Source organism: Python bivittatus, unplaced genomic scaffold, assembly GCF_059951505.1.
Source record: "Python bivittatus isolate LINGU-HERP-01145 unplaced genomic scaffold, Pbiv_v1 ctg000700_np1212, whole genome shotgun sequence".
In the NCBI taxonomy this organism is placed as follows: Eukaryota; Metazoa; Chordata; class Lepidosauria; order Squamata; family Pythonidae; genus Python; species Python bivittatus.
The window spans coordinates 68,968,056-68,990,098 of NW_028277098.1; the positions used below are offsets into that span (position 1 = coordinate 68,968,056).

At 38.6% G+C, this 22,043-nt stretch overlaps 1 protein-coding gene across 2 annotated transcripts in view; it reads left to right on the forward strand.

Moving 5' to 3' along the window:
- The first annotated feature begins 2,348 nt into the window (after window positions 1-2,348).
- MAGI3 (membrane associated guanylate kinase, WW and PDZ domain containing 3) overlaps window positions 2,349-22,043 on the forward strand; it is a 140,322-nt gene continuing 120,627 nt past the window's right edge. For both annotated transcript variants that reach the window (XM_088154398.1, XM_088154399.1), the window contains exon 1: window positions 2,349-2,822. In XM_088154398.1, the coding sequence (XP_088010524.1) occupies window positions 2,495-2,822 (328 nt within the window). In that variant the 5' untranslated portion in view covers window positions 2,349-2,494. The remainder of the gene's footprint in view (window positions 2,823-22,043) is intronic.

Below are 22,043 nucleotides of genomic sequence, written 5' to 3' on the forward strand. Positions count from 1 at the left end.
GTTTAAAGCCTTTAATGGTAAAACTTTAAAGCCTTATGAAAAGCCAGTAGGATCGGGGCTAAGCTGATCCCTGGAGGGGAGGGGGATGTTGTTCCAAAGGGTGGGAAGACAGACAGAAAAGGCTCTCTTCCTGGGTCCCACCAGACGGCATTCCCTAACAGGTGGGACCTGGAGCATGCCACTTCTGCTAGATCTAATAAGGATGGAAGTGTCAAACTGCAGGGCTCAATGTACAGTGCTGGACATTCAAAGAGTGGCAATTTCACAAAATAAGTATTGAAGTAGTAACTGTGCGGTGCATTTAGACCAAACTCTCTGCATCCTTATAGAATCATTAAAACTAATGTGTTTTTTTTACAGAAACCAAATCTGTACTTTTATTGTATAGTCACTAAAAACTAGAATACAGCAGTACTTACATGTAATTTCATTATTTAATGGAAATAAAGCAGTTTATAAATATGCACGGATGTGGTTGATAGGCAGAGATATACAAGATTAAGCATCAGAAAATCGAAGCTACAATTTGTAGTGCATGTTATTATGGAGTAAGCAATAGGAAGAGAAGCACATATCATAGCTATTAATATCTGCATTTCTTTCTAAAAAGCAGATATCATGAATAATGTTTAGGAACTATGTAAGATAATTTCCTTGTTCTTAGTGGGAAAAGGTTGATTTTTTTCCACTCTTTATGCCATTTCTATGTGCATAAACAATCAAAAGTTGCACTGCTATACACGCACACTTTGGATAAAATACATACTCCGATTTGAACATCTATAAAGTTTTTCCTCATTCAATTGACTTATATTCTGCTTTTCCTTCAGGATTCAAAGCATGTCCTCTTCCAGTTTTCCCCAAAACTACCACCCTACGAGATAGAGATAATAGATTATGTAGACTTGAACCTGGATCTCCCAACTCCTAGTTCAGCATCTTAACTAATGCACATCACTGGCCAGATACAGTGATAAACCCTGAAGTACAGCTGGACATTGTCATAACTCCTGGAAAAGAGAGGTCGCAAAAATGCTTCCTGATGCTCCATTTGCTGTAGATTGATGGCTATACAACATACTGAGAATCAGACCTCACTATACCTCTGAACACCGATTGGGAGAATGGTGCTAGTAAGGTACCTGCTTAATAATAGCAACAACAACTTATTAAATTTATATGCTGCCCAACTCCCAGCAACTCTGGGCACTTTCCTTCATCATCTGGCTTGCTGCTATAAAGTCAGAATGCAGGCACTGGGTCTGATCCAGCATTTCTATTCTTTAGATTCTTAAGTAAATGCCATATATGCTTATATGAATACAAGGAAAAGGGTAGGAGTTGGTTTTTACAAAGCAGCCCAAAGGATGGAAGTCAGAGGTTGACACTGCTGAGATTTCAGCCCTCCCCAACCTGAGAACCTCTGGATATCCTTTACTACAAATCCCAGCCAGCATGATCACGGGCCCGGGAATTCAGAGGGCTGTAGTCCAACACAACGAGGTACCGGTTGGGAAAGGCTGTGCTAGCGCAGTGGCTCTGAGCCAGCGACGGGCACTAAGCAGTACGGGCTCACCAGCAGCGGCTCCCTCCTCCTCCTCGTCTCTTTTCCTGCCCGAAGGAGGAAAAAGAACGTACAGGCAGCCGCCGCTTCGGTTCGTTCGTCTGATGGAAACGGGGCCCAAGCTGCGGTCCAGAGAGGACGGACTGCCAAGGGGAAGGGCTGCTCTTCAGAGGAGCGCGCGGGCGAACGCGAATGACAAGTAGCCACTGCAGCCTCCATTGGCTCGCCCGCTCTCCCCGGGCACTGCAGAGGACGCGCCGCACGGCTTGGTGCCGCGCTCTGGGGCAGCGAAAGTGGTCTCTCCCCTTACCTCCATTCCCTCCGCGGGTACAATTTCCGCTGCTCTGAGAGAGCGCGCGCGCAAACACGTGGCACTAAAGGCAGCCACAAAGAACAGCCAGTGCCTCTCTGCGGCCCGCTCTCTCGCTCTCCGGGCGAAGGGGATTAAACCTACGGCGCGCGGAAGGAGGCGGACAGTTGCAGCGTCAAGGGCATGGAAGTGGCCCCGTCATCGACAGGATGCATGTCGCATAAAACTGTTTTGGGTGGAGGTATAACCCGCATTCAAAGGGCCACTTATTTTACTGTTTTGTGCCTCGCTTGCTCAAAAGTTCTACACAAGTGTAACCCCGTCCCCAAGTTCCTTTTTTCGGACGTCACTCCATTTAGTCCCGCCCTTGAATTGTCGGGCGGGGCTTAACACAACGCCAGGGGGAAAAGAGGTGTTGCCAATGGAGGCAGGGGGCGTGTCCTTATCGCCGCGTTGAGGGCGCCAGTTGGGAGGCAGTCGCGGCCGGTGGTGGTAGAAGAAGGTGGGAGGGCGCGCGCGCGGACGTCTGGTTGGCCGATCGGCCAACGGTCCGTAAGGCGAGCTCGGCGGCGGCGGAACAGGGTGGCGCGCGCGCGGAGGGGCGCCCATGGTGTGGCCTCATGTCTAAGACGCTGCGGAGGAAGCGCCACTGGCTCAGCAAGGTGCAGGAGTGCTCCGTGTCCTGGGGGGGCGGCTCCGGCCCAGACCCCGACCTCCTGCGGGGCGGCGCCGAACGCGGAGAGTTCCCTTACCTCGGGGCCCGCCTGCTGACGGTGGCCGAGTCCGGCGGCGGAGCTGGCTCCGTTTTGCTTTCAGGGAAGCCCCCTGCCCCCGGGGATGTACTGCTGGAGGTAAACGGCACTCCGGTGAGCGGCCTCACTCACCGCGACACCCTAGCCGTCATCCGCCACTTCAGGGAGCCGGTGCGCCTCAAGACCGTGCGACCAGGTCAGTGCGTCCGAGCGAATGGTCGTCGAGCGGGGGGGGGGCGATTCTTTCTTTCTCCTACCCCTTTTCCTTCTCTGTGAAAGGGGTGGGAGCCGGCCCCGAAGTCACCGCCCTCGGCTCCACCCAGCACACCTGCTTCTCTTCTAAAGCTACCCCCCCCCGCCATCGTGGGTCTTTCCCGGTATTAATGTTCATGCTTTCTAGCCCTTCCCTCGTTCTCTCTCTCTTTTTTCCTTTGATCGCTGCTAGTTCTCTCTTCTCCGCCCAGAGTACTCCTCCTATCCACCCTGAGAACCACCCAGCGTCCCCCCCCCTTGCTATTTTCTAACAGGGTAACGTTTTCTCCTCATCACTCCTTCTGTTTTCACTGCTTCTCTTACCTCTTTATTGAAGGATGCAGCTTTTGTAAATTCTGTATCTCTCTGGAGACTAAGCTACCATATCTTTCTGTCCTATCTTTTACCCTTTAGGGTGTTCATCACCCTACCTGTGCAACCCTTCTTCCTCAGTTCCAGCAACACTCCTCCCCAATTTTTCTTGGTTGCCTGCCTCATCTATATTCCTTGTCCTCTTTACAGCTCTCTCCCATCTATTGTTTTCTATTAAGGCAAGTCTGACCCTGCCACTGTCACCCCTCCTCATACATCTGCTAAATCCTTTCCCTGAACAGACCTGGCCCTTCCTGTTTACTCCAGTATCTATCTTCCGCTTCAGTGCTAGTGTCATTACTGAATGTTTCCACTTACAAGACCTGCTTTAAATGAAGAGTGGTTGCTAGGCTTGTGGTAGCAAAGGACCTTAGTAGCTTTTTATGTGGTTTGTTCCATTAAGGTTATACAATGTTAGATGTGATAATCAACCTGGTGGTTTCAGAGTGGCTGCCTTTTTTTCCCCTTTAGTGGATTAATTATCCTGTGTGGAATACTGGCTTTTGGCAGAATAGTTAATCAGAAATATTTGCCCATGAAAGCTTTCTGCTGTAAACAAGTAGTTAATGTTTGAGATGCTACAGCTATGTTTTCTGAATAAATGCAGTTAGATTTTTCTTTCATTATCCAGAGTTTATAAGGGAAGAACAATTACTTTTGGGGGTTAATGCATTTTTTTAAAGTTTCTTTTCTGTGTATTCTCAGTGCTAGGGAGAAGGGAGAAGGGAACAGTTGTAACTGTACTTCATGCTTGAGCAAACAGGTTCTTGCATGCTGCATCTGTGGTGTAGAACCTGGAGCTCTTTTCAGTAAAATAGATTAATATTACATGGCTCATAGCTTTACTTCTGATTTCTTGTGTTGTTGAGCTGATTTTTTTTTTTTTATCTATGAAGTAATAACTTGTGATTAACCTTCTGTTTCAGCCTTCCCTGTGGCTTTCATAATCTGGTGATTTCTAAGCGAATCTAGTTGTTTGCATAAGTTATGAAAGTGAGGTTTTCAGAACACCAGAGTTTACTAAAAGTTAATGTTACCCTTGGGGGCAATTAGTGATTGGACATTATTAATAGCTGTTACTTAGGTTACTTATTCAGTTATTATAGGGATTCACTGTCTCTTCATATAAAATTTGCATATCTGCAATAGCAGAAATAAAAATATTAGAGGAACAGTCAGTGATTCTTCATTTCATGGTCAGTTGGAGAATGAGTTATCATATTGTTAATGGGATGTATTTTGATGTGTTGGTTTTAAACTTCAGGCAAAATCAGTCTTCTTAAGTTTTAGGACAACCCTTTATCGTGGATTATCTGTGTTGTTAGCTGTGTAATTTTGTCTTAACATTTCTTCTTGCTCTGTAGGATACAGTACTTCACTAAAATTAAATTAAGCCAAACAAACTATTACAGTCTGTATAAACATTTTTTTCAGAATAAAAATGATATAATGACCTGAAACAGATACTAAATAGTGTTTTCACTGAGCAGCTTTTACATGAGCATTATTCTGTGCTATAAACTTGTTCTGTATTATAAGATAACCTCTGATTTCTTTGTTTTGTATTGTTCACATTTTCTATATAGATAGCAAACCTTTTAATGTATTATATGCTTCTTGTGTAATTAGAAGAAACTTAAAATATCTAAAATAAGAACCTGTGTTGAATACACAAAGTATAGTATGACTCTGTGTCTGTAGGGCAGCAAGCAAAATTCTTTGTTTAGTTTTGTATGTTTTATGCTGAATGTAAAATATTCAGTTTCTGCTTCTGTTTCATCTGAGATGTATACAAAAATTAGATTTTTACATTATGATTTAATAATAGCTTGTAAAATTAACCATTTTGCTTTTCTTGTTTTTATAAGTCTTTGATGTGACAAAATACAGTGGTACAGGTTAATCTTGAAGTAAGATGGCGTGTGATTATTATTTTGGGGGTTAAAATAGTATATGCACAATTGTGCATAGTGATAATGAAATTGAGTGCATATTTTTAGTTTAAAAACAATGCATAAAATTTTGTGAAACTAATAATTTTAATTTTCTTTCAACCAGTATACCTTAGTCTTTTTTTTATGCAGTGTAATTGTTTGTTCAACATATTTAATGGTATAGTGCTCCTGTGTTTGAAAGTAGCATATAGGTATCATGACCAGTAGCTTTTGATTGCCTTGTCCTCATTGACCTATCTAGTCTCCATTTAAATTGCAATATCACATTTGTAGAAATTAAATCCAGAATTTAATTATGTGCTGTGTGAATATATACTTTATTTTTATAAGATATGTGACTGCTCAGCTTCAGTTGGATAGTATAATCACCCTTTAATTCCATTATCTTAGGAAGGGAGAAGACTTTTCACTGATCACTTTTTCCATACCTAATGTAGCTGCCTACACTTCCATGATGTTCCCATTTGTTTTTCCTTTTTTTCATAGAATATTTGCTTTAACTCCCTGATAGTTTCAGTTGTCAGTTTTTGCATCTTTTCTAGCTCTAATAAAGTTTTTTTGAACTACAGTGCCAAGAACAAGTATTTATATGATGACACATGATACATTTGCGTAATAACATTATATTGGCTATTTTATATTTAATCCAATTCCTAATGATTTCTAACATAAAAGCTGTTCTCCCCAACTGTTACATTGTTTCTGTCGTGTTATTTACTACATCTCTAAACTGTGTTTCTAAGTCAATTTCTACTAGTTATTTGAATTTCAGAATTTTTTATCTCAATGTGTAGCATTTTATCTTTGCATATTGAGAGTTGCATTAGTTATTTTAATATCCAGTCATCCCTGTATGGAACTTTTGCAATTTCTTTTTGGTTTTACCAAAAGAAACTTGTTTGTGGATGGTCTGGGTATTTTGTGCTCTGTCATCCCTTTGAGATAGGTCAGGTGAAGAAATAGACACTGGGGGGATTCCAAGAACACTTCTTTACAGTATTGTTGTAAAGAATATTAACAGAATCTTAAAAGCCTCTCCAAACTGCTCACTGCCCTCTTTTAAGGACAACAAAGTCAAGGCAGAGCTATTCTGAATCTTTCTCTTACACTTTCTACCTTCCCAAGGCTGAGCAATCATTTCACCTCAAGGTCAGAACTAAATTCTTCTACATGAGGGGTCAGCAACTTATAGCCTGCAGGCCGGATGTGGCCTGCCACCAAAAATCATCCAGCCTGAGATCCCAAAAAATATATATATTCACCCACCCTGTGAAAGATAAGGAGACAGTGCTCACCACTTCCTTGAGCAGCTATTTTGGCAATGGCTTTACCAGTCCCCCTCTGACCTTGGTGACAGAGCAAGCTGTGAGGTGGACAAGGAGAGGCAAATGGTGGCAGCATGGCCTCTGCCCCCTATATAGAAAAAGGTTGCCGACCCCTGCTGTACATGTTCTGAATGGGATTTTAATGTGACTTTGCTAGAGGCTTGGTTTGTTGTGGGAACAAAGCAGTGTGTATATTACAGTTGCTAGGAAAGGGTTAAGGCTGGGGAAGGAAAGTATAAAGTAATTGCAATAGAAGATAATATATGTAGCTCAGAGTTGAAGCATAAAGTATAAAGTAATTGAGTTGTAGTTCTATAAGAAGTATGATTGCCTAAAATTATCACCCATTGCATTACCCAGTTCGTGCAATAATCAAGGGAATCAGTTAACAAGGAGCAGTAGAGTTGTGAGTTGAAAATATACTAATGGGATCTCATTCTAAAGCTCTAGGTGATATCCCCTGATGAATTATTGTAGATATTAAACAACATAAAGACATAATAAATTCCTTAGGGGTACCATAGATCAATGGCCTAGGTCTTTAACACATGCCTTCTAGTATGAACACACCATCACAGGAAAGATTAAACTACTGCAAAACAAAAAGATCAGTCCTGTCAGGTATTTGAGGAGAATACCATGGTTGAAGGTATAGTTCAGAGATTTTTGCAGTGAAGTCTACAGACCACTAGTGAATCACCACAGGCTTCCCATGTTCACCACCAGTCACCTACTGGCTGCTTCAGGCCCTCCTTTTCTGCATTCACGGCTATTCAACTGATTTATAAAAATGGATTAGTGGCTGAAAACTGGTTTATTGAAGTATACAAATGAAAATTTGAGTAGCAACATGTATACTAAAATTCAGAATGATCACAGTAACAAACAGATTTTGAGCACAGTTACTAATTGTGAGTCTACATGTATGTTCTAGATCTGCAGTTTGTGCCAAGAGTTGTTATTGTATGGAGTATATAAAATAATGGTAAATAAATAATTTTAGATTAATTTTTTGGAGTAAACTTTAGTTTAAAAATGTCTTTAAAATGGAGATGTGAAGACATGCATAAATGAAATTATAATAATTTGTTTATTTATATACAGTTTTTATAGATGACCCCACTCCCAACAGACTCTGGATGGCTGTTATGTTTGCTAAAAATATGAACTTCCATACTCTTACATGTAGAAACTGTCCATTTAATTGGATAGGCTCTGTATTTTCTGAGCATTTGTTCAGTGGTACATGATTGCAGAATGTTTGAGAAAGACTGGTATAAATAGCCATCATGAAATGAAAGAAATCTAGTAGTTGTATTCTCCCAACATGTTTCTAGTACGTTCATGATGACCAGATCTGTCCCAGTTCTGTATCCAAATCAAAAGCCCTATTGAAATGGTTCCAGATGATAAATATCTTTTATATGCATCTGAGATTGTGAGAACATCATCTTTGTTTCTTACCTAGACATTGCATGTTTAAAACTGCCCCATAACTTCCTAGCTGTTTGTGGTCAAGCAAGGACTTTTAAGAATAGTCCTATAACTGTCTCCCTTAAGCTGGAGAGGACATACCTGTTCCTCAGAGAGGCATTAATGTGGCTGGTCTTCTCTTACCCAGTTTGATTAGACAGGAAGGGCAAGGATCAAGTGATAAGCAACTGTTCTTACATCTGTTTGTTTCTCAAGATGTGCAAGTTGAACAAAATCTCAAGTAACAAGATAATTCATTATCAAAGTTACATCATCATACCTACCCCAATACTGGAATCCAGACTGAGGCTGAACTATATATCTTCATTAATGAAAAATTATACAAGCTGCTTAACTAGACTGCTTGGTTTCCCTATGTCTGGCATCCAAGTAGAAGAGGCATCATGCAATGTGGAAAATAAATGAAACTTATTCTAGGCCTCTGTGACATTCTCCATGGCTTCTACAGCCATGGAATGGCAATTCATCGCTTTAATCTCTGTTCGGTCTGATATATCTCACAATTTCTTCAATTTGTGTTCAGGTTCTAACATCCTTTCTGCTTCATCACTGTTAGTTCCCTATTAAACAAGGGTTATTTAGCTCTGCAAGAGAGGGGAGGTCATTTTATTGCCTTCAGATACAGAAGCTAGACTCTGGGACATATACTTGTTAGAAAACCTGCAATTTCACATTTTAGTTCTTTAAGAACATCTAGATGGATACTAACTGAACTGATGATGATAATGATGATGATGATGATGATGATGATGATTTTACTCTGTTAATAAGGCCTAGTTAGAACACAATTTCTTGTTGAGACTAGTTTGTTTAGATACACTGAAAATGTCAGTGCAAGCCTGGGGATCTTTCCTACATTTTCTGCCATGAAGACAAATGCTACTAATTCATTCCAATTCTTTGCAGTTTCTTTATTCTGTTTATAGCCCACCTTAACATTTTTCTCATCCAGGAATTTAGCTATCCTCAAGCTGCTTTTTTGCTTCTTTAAATAGTTGAACATAAATTCAGTATATTGCTAATAACAATTTTGAATCATTTTTGTCTGCTTGCTCTTTTTCTTAATGTCAGTAATACCCACTGCTTACATGACATGGAGTAAATATTAGTTATGAAATAATCTTTGTGCCTGGTTACAACTAGTACAAATGTCTGCTGTGACTCATACAAACATCTTGAATTTCTGTCAACTATATTTTTCTAATAAAAGGCTCATCTTGCCTTAATGATGCTAATTTGTTTATATGGCAGATATCAAATAATTGAATTAATTATTTAGCCTCCTCAAAAGTATGTATTTCAAATGTCAAGTTATTGCTAAGCTATGCTACTTGTAATCATACATGCTAATGATTTACAGTTGTAAATTTGAAACTAATTATAGCTGCTTTAGGACAGGGCAATATGAATATTAAATAGAGAATTTTGATGAATTTAAATTATTACATGATACAACTCAATTTTGAAAAAATCTATCTCCTGCCTGCTTTTAATTTATATCTAGCATCCAGATCAATTCTTACACACTAAACTGCATCTACTTGCTTTGGAAATAAGAGAAAGCTAGTTTCAACCTTACACTTTTCCACTGCAAAAGTTTCTTTCTTTTGGAATGTACAGGTTTAACTGTCTTTGTATTATGTATATGTAGTTTCCTGCTTAAACTGCATGGGTACATAGAAGAATATTAAGCTGTAGATATTGCTCTTAACTAAAATGTTTTTTGTATTTTCTTGTAGTTAATTGGCTGTCACTGTTTATTTCTATCACATTAAAAGAAAACAATAGCTCATTTGAATGAACATAGAGCTAGAAGACTTTTATAGTTTGAACCTAAATTATGATGTTTTACTTCCTGAATAGCTTCCTGGCTTCTCTTCTTTATATACTATAGGTAGTCTTTGGTTAACAACTGCCCTGTTTAGCGACCATTTGAACTTATGACTGTTGCAGCATCCCCATGGTCATGTGATCACAGTTCGGGTGCTTTGCAACCAATGTGCATTTATAACTGTTGCAGCATCCCACAGTCACATGATTGCCATTTTTGAGCTTCACAGTTGGCTTCTGACAAGCAAAGACAATGGGGCAGCCAGTAAGTCGCAAGTTGCAGCCACATGATGTTGTGCTTAACGACTGTGGGTGATTTGCTTAACAACCACAATGGAACTGACATAAGTCTGGCATGGCCATGGGATGTTTCATTTAATGACTGCGACACTTAGTGATGGAGTTGCTGGCCCCAATTGTGGTCATTAAATGAGGATTACCTGTATTGTGGAAATAAGAGATGTTTAAGCAAACCTGCCACAACAGATGTTCTATATATATATATCTATTCTATGTATTTATCTGCGTATATTTTAGAAGCATATATATGTTGGCATTGCAGGGCAAACCAGGTAGAAAATACAACCAGATGAGCTAATTCTATTTTATTGTAAAGCTACATTGACAGAATTTTGCAAGTATGAAAGTACATTTCTCTCCCTGTCTCCTTTACAGCCCAAGAAACTAGGGAGGGTCTCTTCTGAGCCTCTTGCCCCACCCACTATCCAGCTGGGGGCTACGCTGTCTCTTATCTGACTGTTCCATTGGCAGCGTCTCTTAGCCCAGTCTATCAAGGTCATTCCCACATACCATTACATCATATTACTATATAGTAGACATACAGTAGTTGGGTGCCTAGATGCCAAAGCCTATTCTGCCAGTGCTGCATAAAACATTGAAATACATTTGTTAAATAAGTTACTGGATTGCTAATGTGAAGCGGCCATGAACTGCACCTGGAGCAGTCTTCTCCAGTCTGTTGCCTCTATGTATAATGGAACTACATTTCCCATAATTCTTGTTAAGCAGGTTGTTAGGGACATTTGTTCTAGACTAAATTAAATAAAAAAGAAAAAAAGGACTTAAATTATGGTGGGGATTGAATCAGAGAGACCTAAGATAGCGGTAACTAGAAATGTTTCATTAAATAATGCAGGTAGTCCTCGAGTTATGAACATTCACTCAGCGACCATTCAAAGTTATGGTGGTGCTGAACAAATTGTACTTATGCCAAGTCCCCAAAGTTATGGCCGTTGCAGCACCCCTGCAGTCACATGATCAAAATTTGGGTGCTTGGTAGCCCATCTGCACTTATGACCGCAGGGGCACTTCAACTTACCCCACTCCCCCATCTCACCCCATCTCTGCCCTTTTGGCCCCCTGCACTCTGAGGCCCCTGTTGCCCTGCTGTCCGCCACCGTAGCTGACCTTCATCGTCTTGTTCCTGCTGTTGATGAGGTGTGCCTGGCTTGGCCCTTCACGAGGCAGCTGCTTGCTGCATGTGCCAGTTTCCTTGCGAGACCTGGGGAAGAAGGCCTCGTGCGGCCAACAGCTGCCTTGCAAAGTGCTGGGTTGGGCACACCTCATCAGCGGGAGCAAGTAGATGGCATAGGTCAGCTGGGGCAGTGGAGCACAGGGCAGCATGGGCCTCAGAGTGCAGGGCAGTGAGGGCAGGTGGACTGAGCTGGGGCTTCACACTGTGGTGCTTGGCTGGGGTGGCTGCGGCTTTGTGCCACTCTGCTGGGCCAGGCTGGGGCACCTTGGGGTTCAGGTGGTGGCTGCGGCTTCATGCTGCAGTGCTGGACTGGGCTGTGGTGGCTGTGGCTTCATGCTGCACTGTAGCTCAGGGGCTTCTTGCAGCTCCAGAGCTGCGGCATGGCAAGAAGCCCCTGAACTGCAGCAGGCAAGTAGCCCCAGAGTCACAAGGTTCTGGGGCTGCTTGCTGCCTCACAAGGCAGGGTGCAGGGTGGCCAAAAGGGCAGAGATGGGGGGCATAAACAGTTGGGGGGAGTTGAAAGGGAAGCAGTCCCTTACCTTGGAAGAACTGAAGCTTGGGGCTGAGAGGGACCAAGCCAGGAATGGCTTGGATTCGGGTGGGTCTTTGCCTAACAACTGGTGGGATTTGGTTAACAATGGCAACGGGGAGTGTCAGGATTGCCGTCACTAAGTGATACAGTCACATGACATCAAACTTTACAATTGCATTGCTTAGCGATGAAAATTCTGATCCCACTTGCTGCCGTAACTTGTAGATTACCTGTAATGGCATGTTTGACTAGTTCAAAAGTCACATAGTACTGTAAAAACTTCTGGAGTTTTCAAGAACCATGTATCAGACCAGATAAACATAGATCAGGGGGAAAGATGTGTGTGGGGGGGTAGAAGAAAAGAAAAATGCTTAGTTGCATTTATATTTCGTCTTAAGGTTAACAAAACGTCAATTCTTTGGTTTCAAAATAGCCAAAGTCATCCCTTATCTTGAGTCCAATGAATAATTCTGGATTCAGAAGCTTGCATGCCGTTTTGTGTCTTTTAAATCAACAATAAAATTTTCGTCATTGTTTTTGCTATATGCAAAATATATTTTCTTACCTTTGCTTTTTTTATAAGAATTTTATTAATTTTCAAACAAGAATAAAATACACAAAAACATCAAAAGAAAAGTAGCAAAGAAAGAAATAGATAAAGAAGTGTGAGGAACAAAAGAAAAAATGGGAAAGAGGCAGAAAATAAGAAAAGAACAACTTCTGACTTTGGTACAGTTATAAGTAAAATAATGCATTAACTTCTTACTCTAGTAATATCAATAAAACACAATATTTCTATAGCAAAAACAGTTCTAAATATCAAATCTCAAAGTCAAAATTTCATTTCTTTCAGTTACAAGCAAAAATCCCAAGAGTAATTTCTAAATAGAAACAAAGTTAAAGAAATTAATACAGGCATGCTATCCCAAGGTTCTTACCAACATTTGAAGTATCAGTTAATCTATCATTATTGAACACCTGAGTCTTTTTATTTTCTGTAACAGTAAAATCCATAAACATTATCATACAATCCCAGTCTAAAAATAAATTTCAGTATTACCAATCCAAAATCATAACTTGTATGTTTTAACCTTGGTCCCATAAGTCCACTTTAAACTTCTTTTTCTTCTTTTCAGGGAGCTTGACATTTAGTCTTTTCTTCAAATTAAATCTCAAGTAGTAATTTCTTGTCACTTTTTTACTATCAAAGACATCTTCAAAGGTTTAATATGTCCTTCCTGCACATCCAAAAAGCCACAAAAACTCCAGAATACTCTTCTGCTTTATGATCTGGATATTGTCAAAAAAAAAAAATCTGTTGTGAATTTGGGCTTTATAAAGAAGTCATTATCTCCAGGCTCAAGATAAACTAAATCATCCAGCCCTCCATCCAAATCCAGATCTCTTATTCCAGTTTCATGTTCTGAAGGTTCCCTTACTTCACACTGTATAACATCACCAATATTCTTATTTTCAATATCCAATTTTGTTTGCAAATCGATATCACTATCAAATCTGTCTAATTTTTTCTCAAAGGCTTCAAATTTAATTTCTATCACTTGTAGAATTCTAGTAGTGAAATCTTCCAGTAAATGTGTAAGTGTCTCTCTAAATTCCCTTTGCTGAATTCCAGCCATAACAAACAGCACACACAGAAAAAAAAAAGTGGGTAAAAAGCAAGGTCTCAGAATACTTTTGTTTACAAAGCTCCACCAGTCAGCATCGCAGCAAAATAAAAAAAAAAGCAGCTTTCCCACAAAAATGTTTAAACAGCAGTCTCAAGCTCTGATCTCACAAGTACAGATTCAACAAAATTAACTTTTTAAAATCCCCCCAAAAAATAGTTTCATAAAAACAATCAATAATTCAGCCCTTCAACTCTTTGCTCAATATGTAATCCCAAAGTCCAAATCAGATTTTTTAAAATAAGCATTGAAAATATGAAAAATGCCAAGAAGATACCCTTATCTGTTGCTGAAAAAAGCCCCTCTTCATCTAAAAGAGCAATAAACCAGTCGCCCGTGGTGAGATGGGAGGCTATATAAATTGGTTTAATTAATAATTAATTAAAATGCATTTTAGAAATGGGGAGGTCGGTTTTAGTGTCCTAAATTTCAGCTATGCCACAGCCTTGAACAGGATGGAAAAGCCCCGTCTCCCAGCCACTCACTGCAAGTTGATCACAAAGTCTTCTGCTTCGGGGTCTCGCAGGAAGCAGCTGTTCGGAGAGCATCTGGGTTGATTTCATGGATTCTCCTTTACATCTGGAGAAGCTTTTGGGCTATAGGGATCCTGCCCTAGCCCCAATGACTATGGTGTCAGACAAAGGAATCGGTCAAGCCTCCATTAATCCCCCACTGGAAGTCCATCTTGGTTTTTTTTTTTTTTTTTACTTTCAAACAATAATTGCTCCGAAAGTTGAATGCTAGTCATTTTGAGAAATGTATTGTTTTAAGTTATTCCTAGAAAAAAGTAATGTTTTGCTTCTTTGGGTCATACTTTAATATAATTATTACCTTTTTCTGAATTTTCATGTAATTATTTTTCCTTTCAGTAATCTGCCTAACAAATAATTTAGTTGAGTTCTATCTATTTCTATGGAACCCTATCCAGTTTCACCTCAACATATTTTGTATATTAGGATTATGCTTTAAAAACCGTTCAGTTGACTGTGTCATTGTAAATACAAAATATTATGTTGTTTACTAAATACTGCCTGTATTACACTATTTCAGAAGAGTAGTTGTCTTTGCATTTTCACTTGGAATTGATTAAATACTTCTGACTCCCCTAGAAATAAACATTTTTTGTTTTGCCATACAATGCAAGTTTTACAGTACTGATCTGAGATGATGTGGAGGTTTGATAAATCTGTTTATTAAATAGTTTTCATTAAATCTAGTTTTGATAAATCTATTCTATAATGAATTATCTGCCATGGAATCCTTGTTTATTAATGAAATGGAAAAAGGTTACAAGGTTATTTTTAAGACAAACTTATTTTTCAGGGTAGTCTGGTCAATTTCTTATGTTTGTTATTAGCCTATATATTTATTTCTGTCATTTATATGCTACCATATATAAATGATAGAAACAATGTATGCTAAATAGTTTTCTTTGTTCTAACATTACTTAGATAGACAGCACAAGCATATATAACATTCTGAATGTCACTAGGTTAGGAATATGGACAATTGCTGTGGAATCTGTACGATTGTGTGAAAAATTACAGCTTATGTGGTAATTATTTGTACTGATTTATGTCTGAGAAATGAGAACAATTGTATAAAATAATTGTGTGGTTCTTTCTGGCGCCAGTTTTAATGGCCAACTGGGAAGTTTTATAGCAAAAGGTGGACTTAAAACATTTTAATTATCTCAATACACTTGATTTGGATTTAGTTTTAACTAGTTTAGTTTTAAAGGCTGGTGTTTTGCAAGAATATGGATTCAAAAAATTGGCAACTTGAGTATTTTGATACTGCCAGCATATTTGTGAGAAATAGTGTATCAATTGATATGTGTTCATTTATTCTTCAAATATGTATTCTTTCTTGCTATGAAACAACTGCAAACTGATTTATTAAAAAGTTAGTAAAATATATAAAAGCAAAAGCCATTCATGTTGCTGAAATTAGTTGCACCCAGGAAAACCTAGAACACAATAAAGATATGAGCATATGCAGGTATATGCACGTAAGGGGATTGGGGACATCATCACACATGCAGGTCCCACCACTAATGTCCTGGGGAGCAAAGATACTCATGTGCTAATGTTGGCCACAATAGTGGTGATATCCCCAAAGACATTGCCAATAAGACTCCGGGCACGAGAAAGGTCTGTATGACTGGTTTCTTTGGTAACAAACAAAGCGGGGTCCCTTTTTCAAGAGAGGGAACCCCCATTCGCACGTGCAAACCTTTTATACCTCGTCAGCCTGCCACCTATTGGTTACCTCCTTCCACAAGCGTTCTGCAGCTTTAGTTATATAAGTGTTGACTTCCTTCTGACCAAATAAGGTCTTTCCCCTCCCTCAGGCATGGAATTATGTAATTGGGGGCATTGTTTTTAATATGCTAATAGGCCCTTTGGTGACCTCTGTTCAGAAATGTCTGCTGCTGCCGTTACTGGTCCAATCCCGTTCCAGACAGCCTTTTCTACATTGCTGGCAGGTGCAGCTCTCACTTCCCGTGTCACCGCCCTCACTAACTTAACCTACAGATGTAGATTACTGATAGCTTATAGTGCATTTATAGTCTTTTTTCCTGTTCTTTGTGCTAAATGTACATTTATGTAATACAGGAAATATAAATGTAGCTAAATGTACATTTATGTAATATAAATGTACATTATGTGTAGCTGTTTCAAATGTACAATTGTAACAGCTACATATAATGGGAATGTTAGGCAGAGCTTGTGTGTGCACCAGTCTCTTACCCTTGTGTACATCTAGCAAACATTTGCATAGGGCTTTTTTGAATAACCTTGTTTCTGTTTAGAAATGTATACTATTTGCAAAACAGTGTGTATGAACTGGAATTTGTATTATTGGGGTACACCACTAAAACATAGTATATGTTCCCCTCTCAGATGTGCATATGTGTCTAGAACAACCTTAGGGTATTTACACATGAGGTATTTGCATGACTCCAGGATTGGATCTGCAGTCCTTTGCCTTTACTTTCTGGGTCAACTGTGGTACAGAAGTAACTGCTCTGAGGCTTTTTTTTTTTACCTGGAAATGTTGGAACTGTGCAGTCCGTGGGAATGGATTATTTCCCTATTGGAAGGAACTCTTGCTTCTCCTTCTGAGCTTCATCTGCTCTTGGAAGTTTGGTAAAGGGAATAGCGACCTGATATATCTGTAGCCCAGGATCAGTAAACATGTGAAGTGACAGATTTTTGTCAGAGTACAAGCCTGTATGATACCAGTCTTCTTGGGTTTTTTGTTGTTGTTTCCTTTCCTTTTTGTGTGGACTCTGTGTGTGTGTGTGACAGAATTTTTGTTGTAAGATCTACAGAAGTATAGATGGAGCCATGGTTTTTGTTTCTAATTTTTCAGTGTATTTGAATCAGCAGAAGTAGATATGACTACATTCATTTTCAAACTGCTTTTAAACAATTGGAGAGCTGGGGCAGTGTGGAAATGCTCTTAGAGTAACATTTCATACTGCAGTATACAATAATAGATCATCTTTTGTATCACTAATTTTGTAAGTGTTTTGTTATGGGAAGGAACTTCATAAACATGGAGGTAATTTTAAGTGTCATCTGCCTCTTCTGCCTTTTCTGGTTTTCATCATGAGTTTACAGTTGTGCAGAGACTGCATGACTTTAAAATATAAATGGATAATGTTGTTCTACATTAGGTTACTCCTTTGTATAAATTGAATTGAAATATAAATATGCAGAAGTAAAGCAAAAAAGCTTGCAAAGTAATGGTTAAAATGGATATGGTGTTATAATTAAGATGCAGCCAGCAACTGAATGCTGCTGTAAATTTATTTTATCTGGATAATTTTAGAAGAAATTATTCATATTCAGTTATAAATTCAATCAAGATCTTTAAATATTTTTACTAGTGACCTGTGACCAGTATTTTTTCTGACAACTTTCAATAGAAGCAACAATTTTTCAGTTAACTTTCCCGAAACTATTTTTTTTTACTTTCTTTTTTACCTTTTCTTTTCTCTCAACCAGTCTTTTCATATAAGGTTAAAGTTGAGTCCTGATTGACATTGCTTTCTTTGACATAGCTATATAGTGTAGTGAAAAACTAATTGCGTCTTTTGCATTTTCTGAACTTACGCATATCTTTGTTATTGAATGGTGTGAGACCTTCATGTGGGTCCTACTAATAATTTCTTTATTTTGATTTGTATGGCTGCAGAGGGTTAAAACACATTAAAAATACAATAGAAATCATTAAAACACATCATGCCAGAGGCAACTCACATCCAAAGCATTAAAGACAGACTGACACAATATCATGGCCCAGTGTCTGGGAGAAGAACTGGGTTTTCAAGGCCTTTCTAAAAGCTGGTAGGGTCAGGGCCATCTGAATTGCCAGGGAGTGCTATTCCATAAAGCAGGCACAGCAACAGAAAAGGTGTGCCTCTTGGGTCCTATAAGATGGCACTGCTTAATCGATGGGACCCAGAATATGCCAACCCTGTCATATCTTGTTGGATGAGCAGAGATAATACAATGGAAATCTGAGTAAACAAATAACACTAAATGTTTAGAACTTGTTTCATTTATTTCATTTTAGAAAGGCATCCAATATATTATGTGTCAATAAGAAAAATTATTTGTCCCTTAGATTCAATAACTGGTTTTACCATTTTTTAGTTACAGTAATTGTAATCAAGCACTTCTGGTATTTGGAAATATGGCTCTGACATTGTGTGTAGGAATTTTGGTCCATTCCTCTGTTAGCTAATTGCTTCAGCTCAGTAACATTTGATGTTGGTTTTTTCAGGTGAACTGCATGTTTTAAGTCTCACCACAGTGTTTCTGTAAGGTTTAGATATGGCCATTCAAAAACATTGCCTTGGTTCTTCTTCATTGATTTCTTATAAATTGTTTGTATTTTGAAATCATTTTTTTACTGCATGGCCTACCTGTGCTTCAGCTACCAAACAGATGGCATGATATTTTCTTGTAGAATTTTCTGATACAAAACAGAATTCATGCTTTTTGAATTACACATTAAGAAGCAGCAAACTGTACCGCATCCATGCTTGATATCTGATTGTGATATCATGTACACTAACTTTAGCCAATGCAAGAGAGATCTGCAAATCTCTGGATGAATTTATGCTGTCCTTTTGGAGTGATTTTGATAGGATGGGCACTCTGGGAAACATTCACTGTTGTCCCAAATCTTCTCTTGTTTCAAAACTGTGTCTCTGAGTGCGGATTGATGGAACCCCAAAGCTTTATAAATAATTTTGTAATCCTTTGCAGACTGATAGGCTTCAAAGATTATTTTTTTTCTAGAGGTTTTCAGAAATTTCTTTTGAGTAGGGCATGATATGCCTCTGGAATCTGTGTGGTGAGAATTTTTCTGTGATAAGGGGTACTGAAGTTTGTGAGATTTATATAAGGTAGGGCTGTTTAAAAGAAATAATTAGTACTCACTAAAATACTCACAAGTGGTTCTTGTTGTCCCTTTAATTAAATTGATTGAACTGAAGGTGGGGAATTATTCTTTCACACTGGCACATTGCATGAAGTAAATGAAACAAACATGAAACTTTGATAATATTCATTTACCCATATTCCTTTTTATCTATTAGTAGGTTCACATGATGATGTTCAATGGCAAAGATATGCAAAAAATCACAATACCTGAAACGGGTGAATACTTTTTCATATAACTCTATGAGTAGCTTGAATAAAGAATGGGTATGTTACTATTTCAGCATCCACAGTAGGTTTAGCGTTACTTACTTCATACAATTTCATGATTAGAAAATAGTTTCCTTTAACATAATACAAGTGTTTTTGGTTATCCAAAGAATGCGTTTTGCAGCTCATGTCTACATAGAATGCTTGCAATTCTACACTATTCTTGGGAATTAAGACTTGGGGCTGCAAACCCTAAGGGCTATATTCATACACATATTTTATTTAACCATAGCTTACTAAATTAATTACTAAATTACTAAATTTTCACTCTCTTATAATGACCACTTTTCTTTATTTCAAGAATCCATAAAAAAGGAGTATAAAAATAAACGAAAGGCCTTTTCCCCCATGTCCATAACACTTTAGTCCCTTTCAGCACTCCGTGCTTCTGTAATCACATGATCTTCTCAGAACTTCATGTTTCCATTCTTTTTCTACTTATCTCTTTGTTTAACACAGTCTGCCAATCAGCTTCCTTAACGCATTTAAACATTCTTCTTTCCTGCGGAGATATATGTTATCTGTTTATTTAATTAAAAAAATACTTTAAATGAGGCAATATTCCAAATTTAACTGTCTCTTTAGTCAGTTTTTTAACTTTCTTTTGCCAAAATCCTGATAAGCTTTTTGCATTCAATTCTTTTTAAATCTTTGTAACTGGTTCCTTTCTTTTTACTTAAACCTTTCCCAAATCAAAGGTACGCTCACCCAGGTGGCTCTAGGTGCTCTGCTGCTCTGAAGGTCTCTTTACAGTTTAAATTTGCTCCATTTAAATGTGCTTTAGAAAGTGTATTGGGCAGACCCAACGTCCTTTAAACAGGCTGTGCATGAGGCTATAAGATGGTGTCTTCTCCCATAGCTCCCAGCACTCTACTCACAGATCGCTTGCAGGGTCCCTCTGGACCCTACTGGCTTCCTTGCGAGGAGCTGCCTCCCTGGAGCTCATGTGGGCAATCTCATGGCTTCTACTTTTCTGGAGAAACTCCTTTAGCTTGGGCATATCACCTGGCTGTCGGTCTTTGCCTCTGTGTCATTCCTGTTATTTTGCAGACACATGCTAGTCTGCCATGTTTCTACCCGGAAGTCCATTAAATTCAGAATTTAAGTACCACTAAATCTTTAACTTGTTAATGTAGATATTGCTATAGTAGAATATTTTAAAAAAAAAAATTAAGGCAGGAATTATGTCATTTTCTGCAGGTCCTTCTTTTGAAAAGGTGAGTGTATTAAGAGTGAATTGGCTGAGAGGAAGGGGATAGTTGGATGGAGTTGATGAAATATTCCAAAACAGAAGCAAGAAGTTTAAAGAACAGAAGAATGAAGTGGCATATCGACATGGTAGAAGGGGAGGATAGTTTATGGGTATAGAAAGGTATGCAAAGCTATAGTGAATAATATTGATGTAAATTAGGTTTGTCTCTATTTTTCTTTTTTGCTCATCTCATGCCTTTAATTTTTTTTATTGACTATTTTTACTCCTTTTCTGTGCTTTGTGTAACATTGCTTATAGCTACAATAATTTTTCCTGCATCTTAGTAAAGCTATGGAAAAAAGAAGGAAGAATATAAAATAAATATTTTTATGAATGGAATAGTAGCTGATTTGATACAGTAATAGTAGTAATACAGCCTACTCAGCCTTTCAAAATCTGTAAACAGATTTAAAATAGGAATTGGAAGAAAACATGCTGGCATGCGTAACATACTTTATGAAACCACACACTGAAAGATATTATTGATGTGGCCTTGTTTCTGAGAAATATTTTGATTTAATTCATGTGAATGCCTAACATTCTATTTTAATATAAATGTAGACAGTGATGATGCTTCACAGGTATTCAAGTGTCCTAAATTAAATAGGGCTGTGCCGTGCTTTGGATTCAAAGACAAAAATCTTATTAAAGAAAATACTGACATAGAAAAGACCTGAAAAAATGCATTAGTAAAGCTAGAAATATGCACTCTTGGCTGGCAGTTGAAAGCCTATGCATATAGAAGTCATTCTGGGTAAAGCACTAATTTTGTGTGCTTGTTCAGTTTCCACAGTAAACATTTGCCAGAAGAAATGCCAGTGCATCTCTGCAGATCTGATTCTTCACAGTAGTATAAGTTTTGATCATCCTGAAAAGTAGCGTTGCAGCATACCTCTCCTCCTCAAACCAGGTAGAATCTAAAATAGCCCTGTAGTTCAGTCTTTTATAAAAGAAAGCCAGCATGGTGTAGTAGTTAAAGTGTTGGAATAGAAGTAGGGAGTTCTAGTCCTTCCTTAGGCATGAAAGCCAAATGGGTGACCTTGGGCCAGTCACTTCCTCTCAGCCCAAATCAGCCTCAAGCTCTGTGACAAACAAAACTCCTAATAAGAACACAAGAACATAAGCAGTACTCTGTTGAATTGGACCCTTGGCCCATCTAGTCCAGCAGTCTGTTCTCACAGTTGCAAGACAACTGTACAAGGAAGCCTACTGGTCTTCCAGGAGATGGCCTTCAGAGGTAGTCACACTGCCATCAAGGCTAACTGTAATTGATCCCCATGTCTTCCATGAATTGGTCCAACTCTTTTTTGAAGCCAGCCAAGCTGGTAACCAACATCACATCTTGTGGTAACAAATGCCAAAGTTTAATTACATGTTGTGGAAAAAATACTTCCTTTTGTCTGTCCTGATTCTTCCAAAATTCAATTTCAATGGGTGATCTCTGGTTCTAGTATTTTGGGAAAGAAAAAACCACTTCTCCTTATCCATTTTATCTA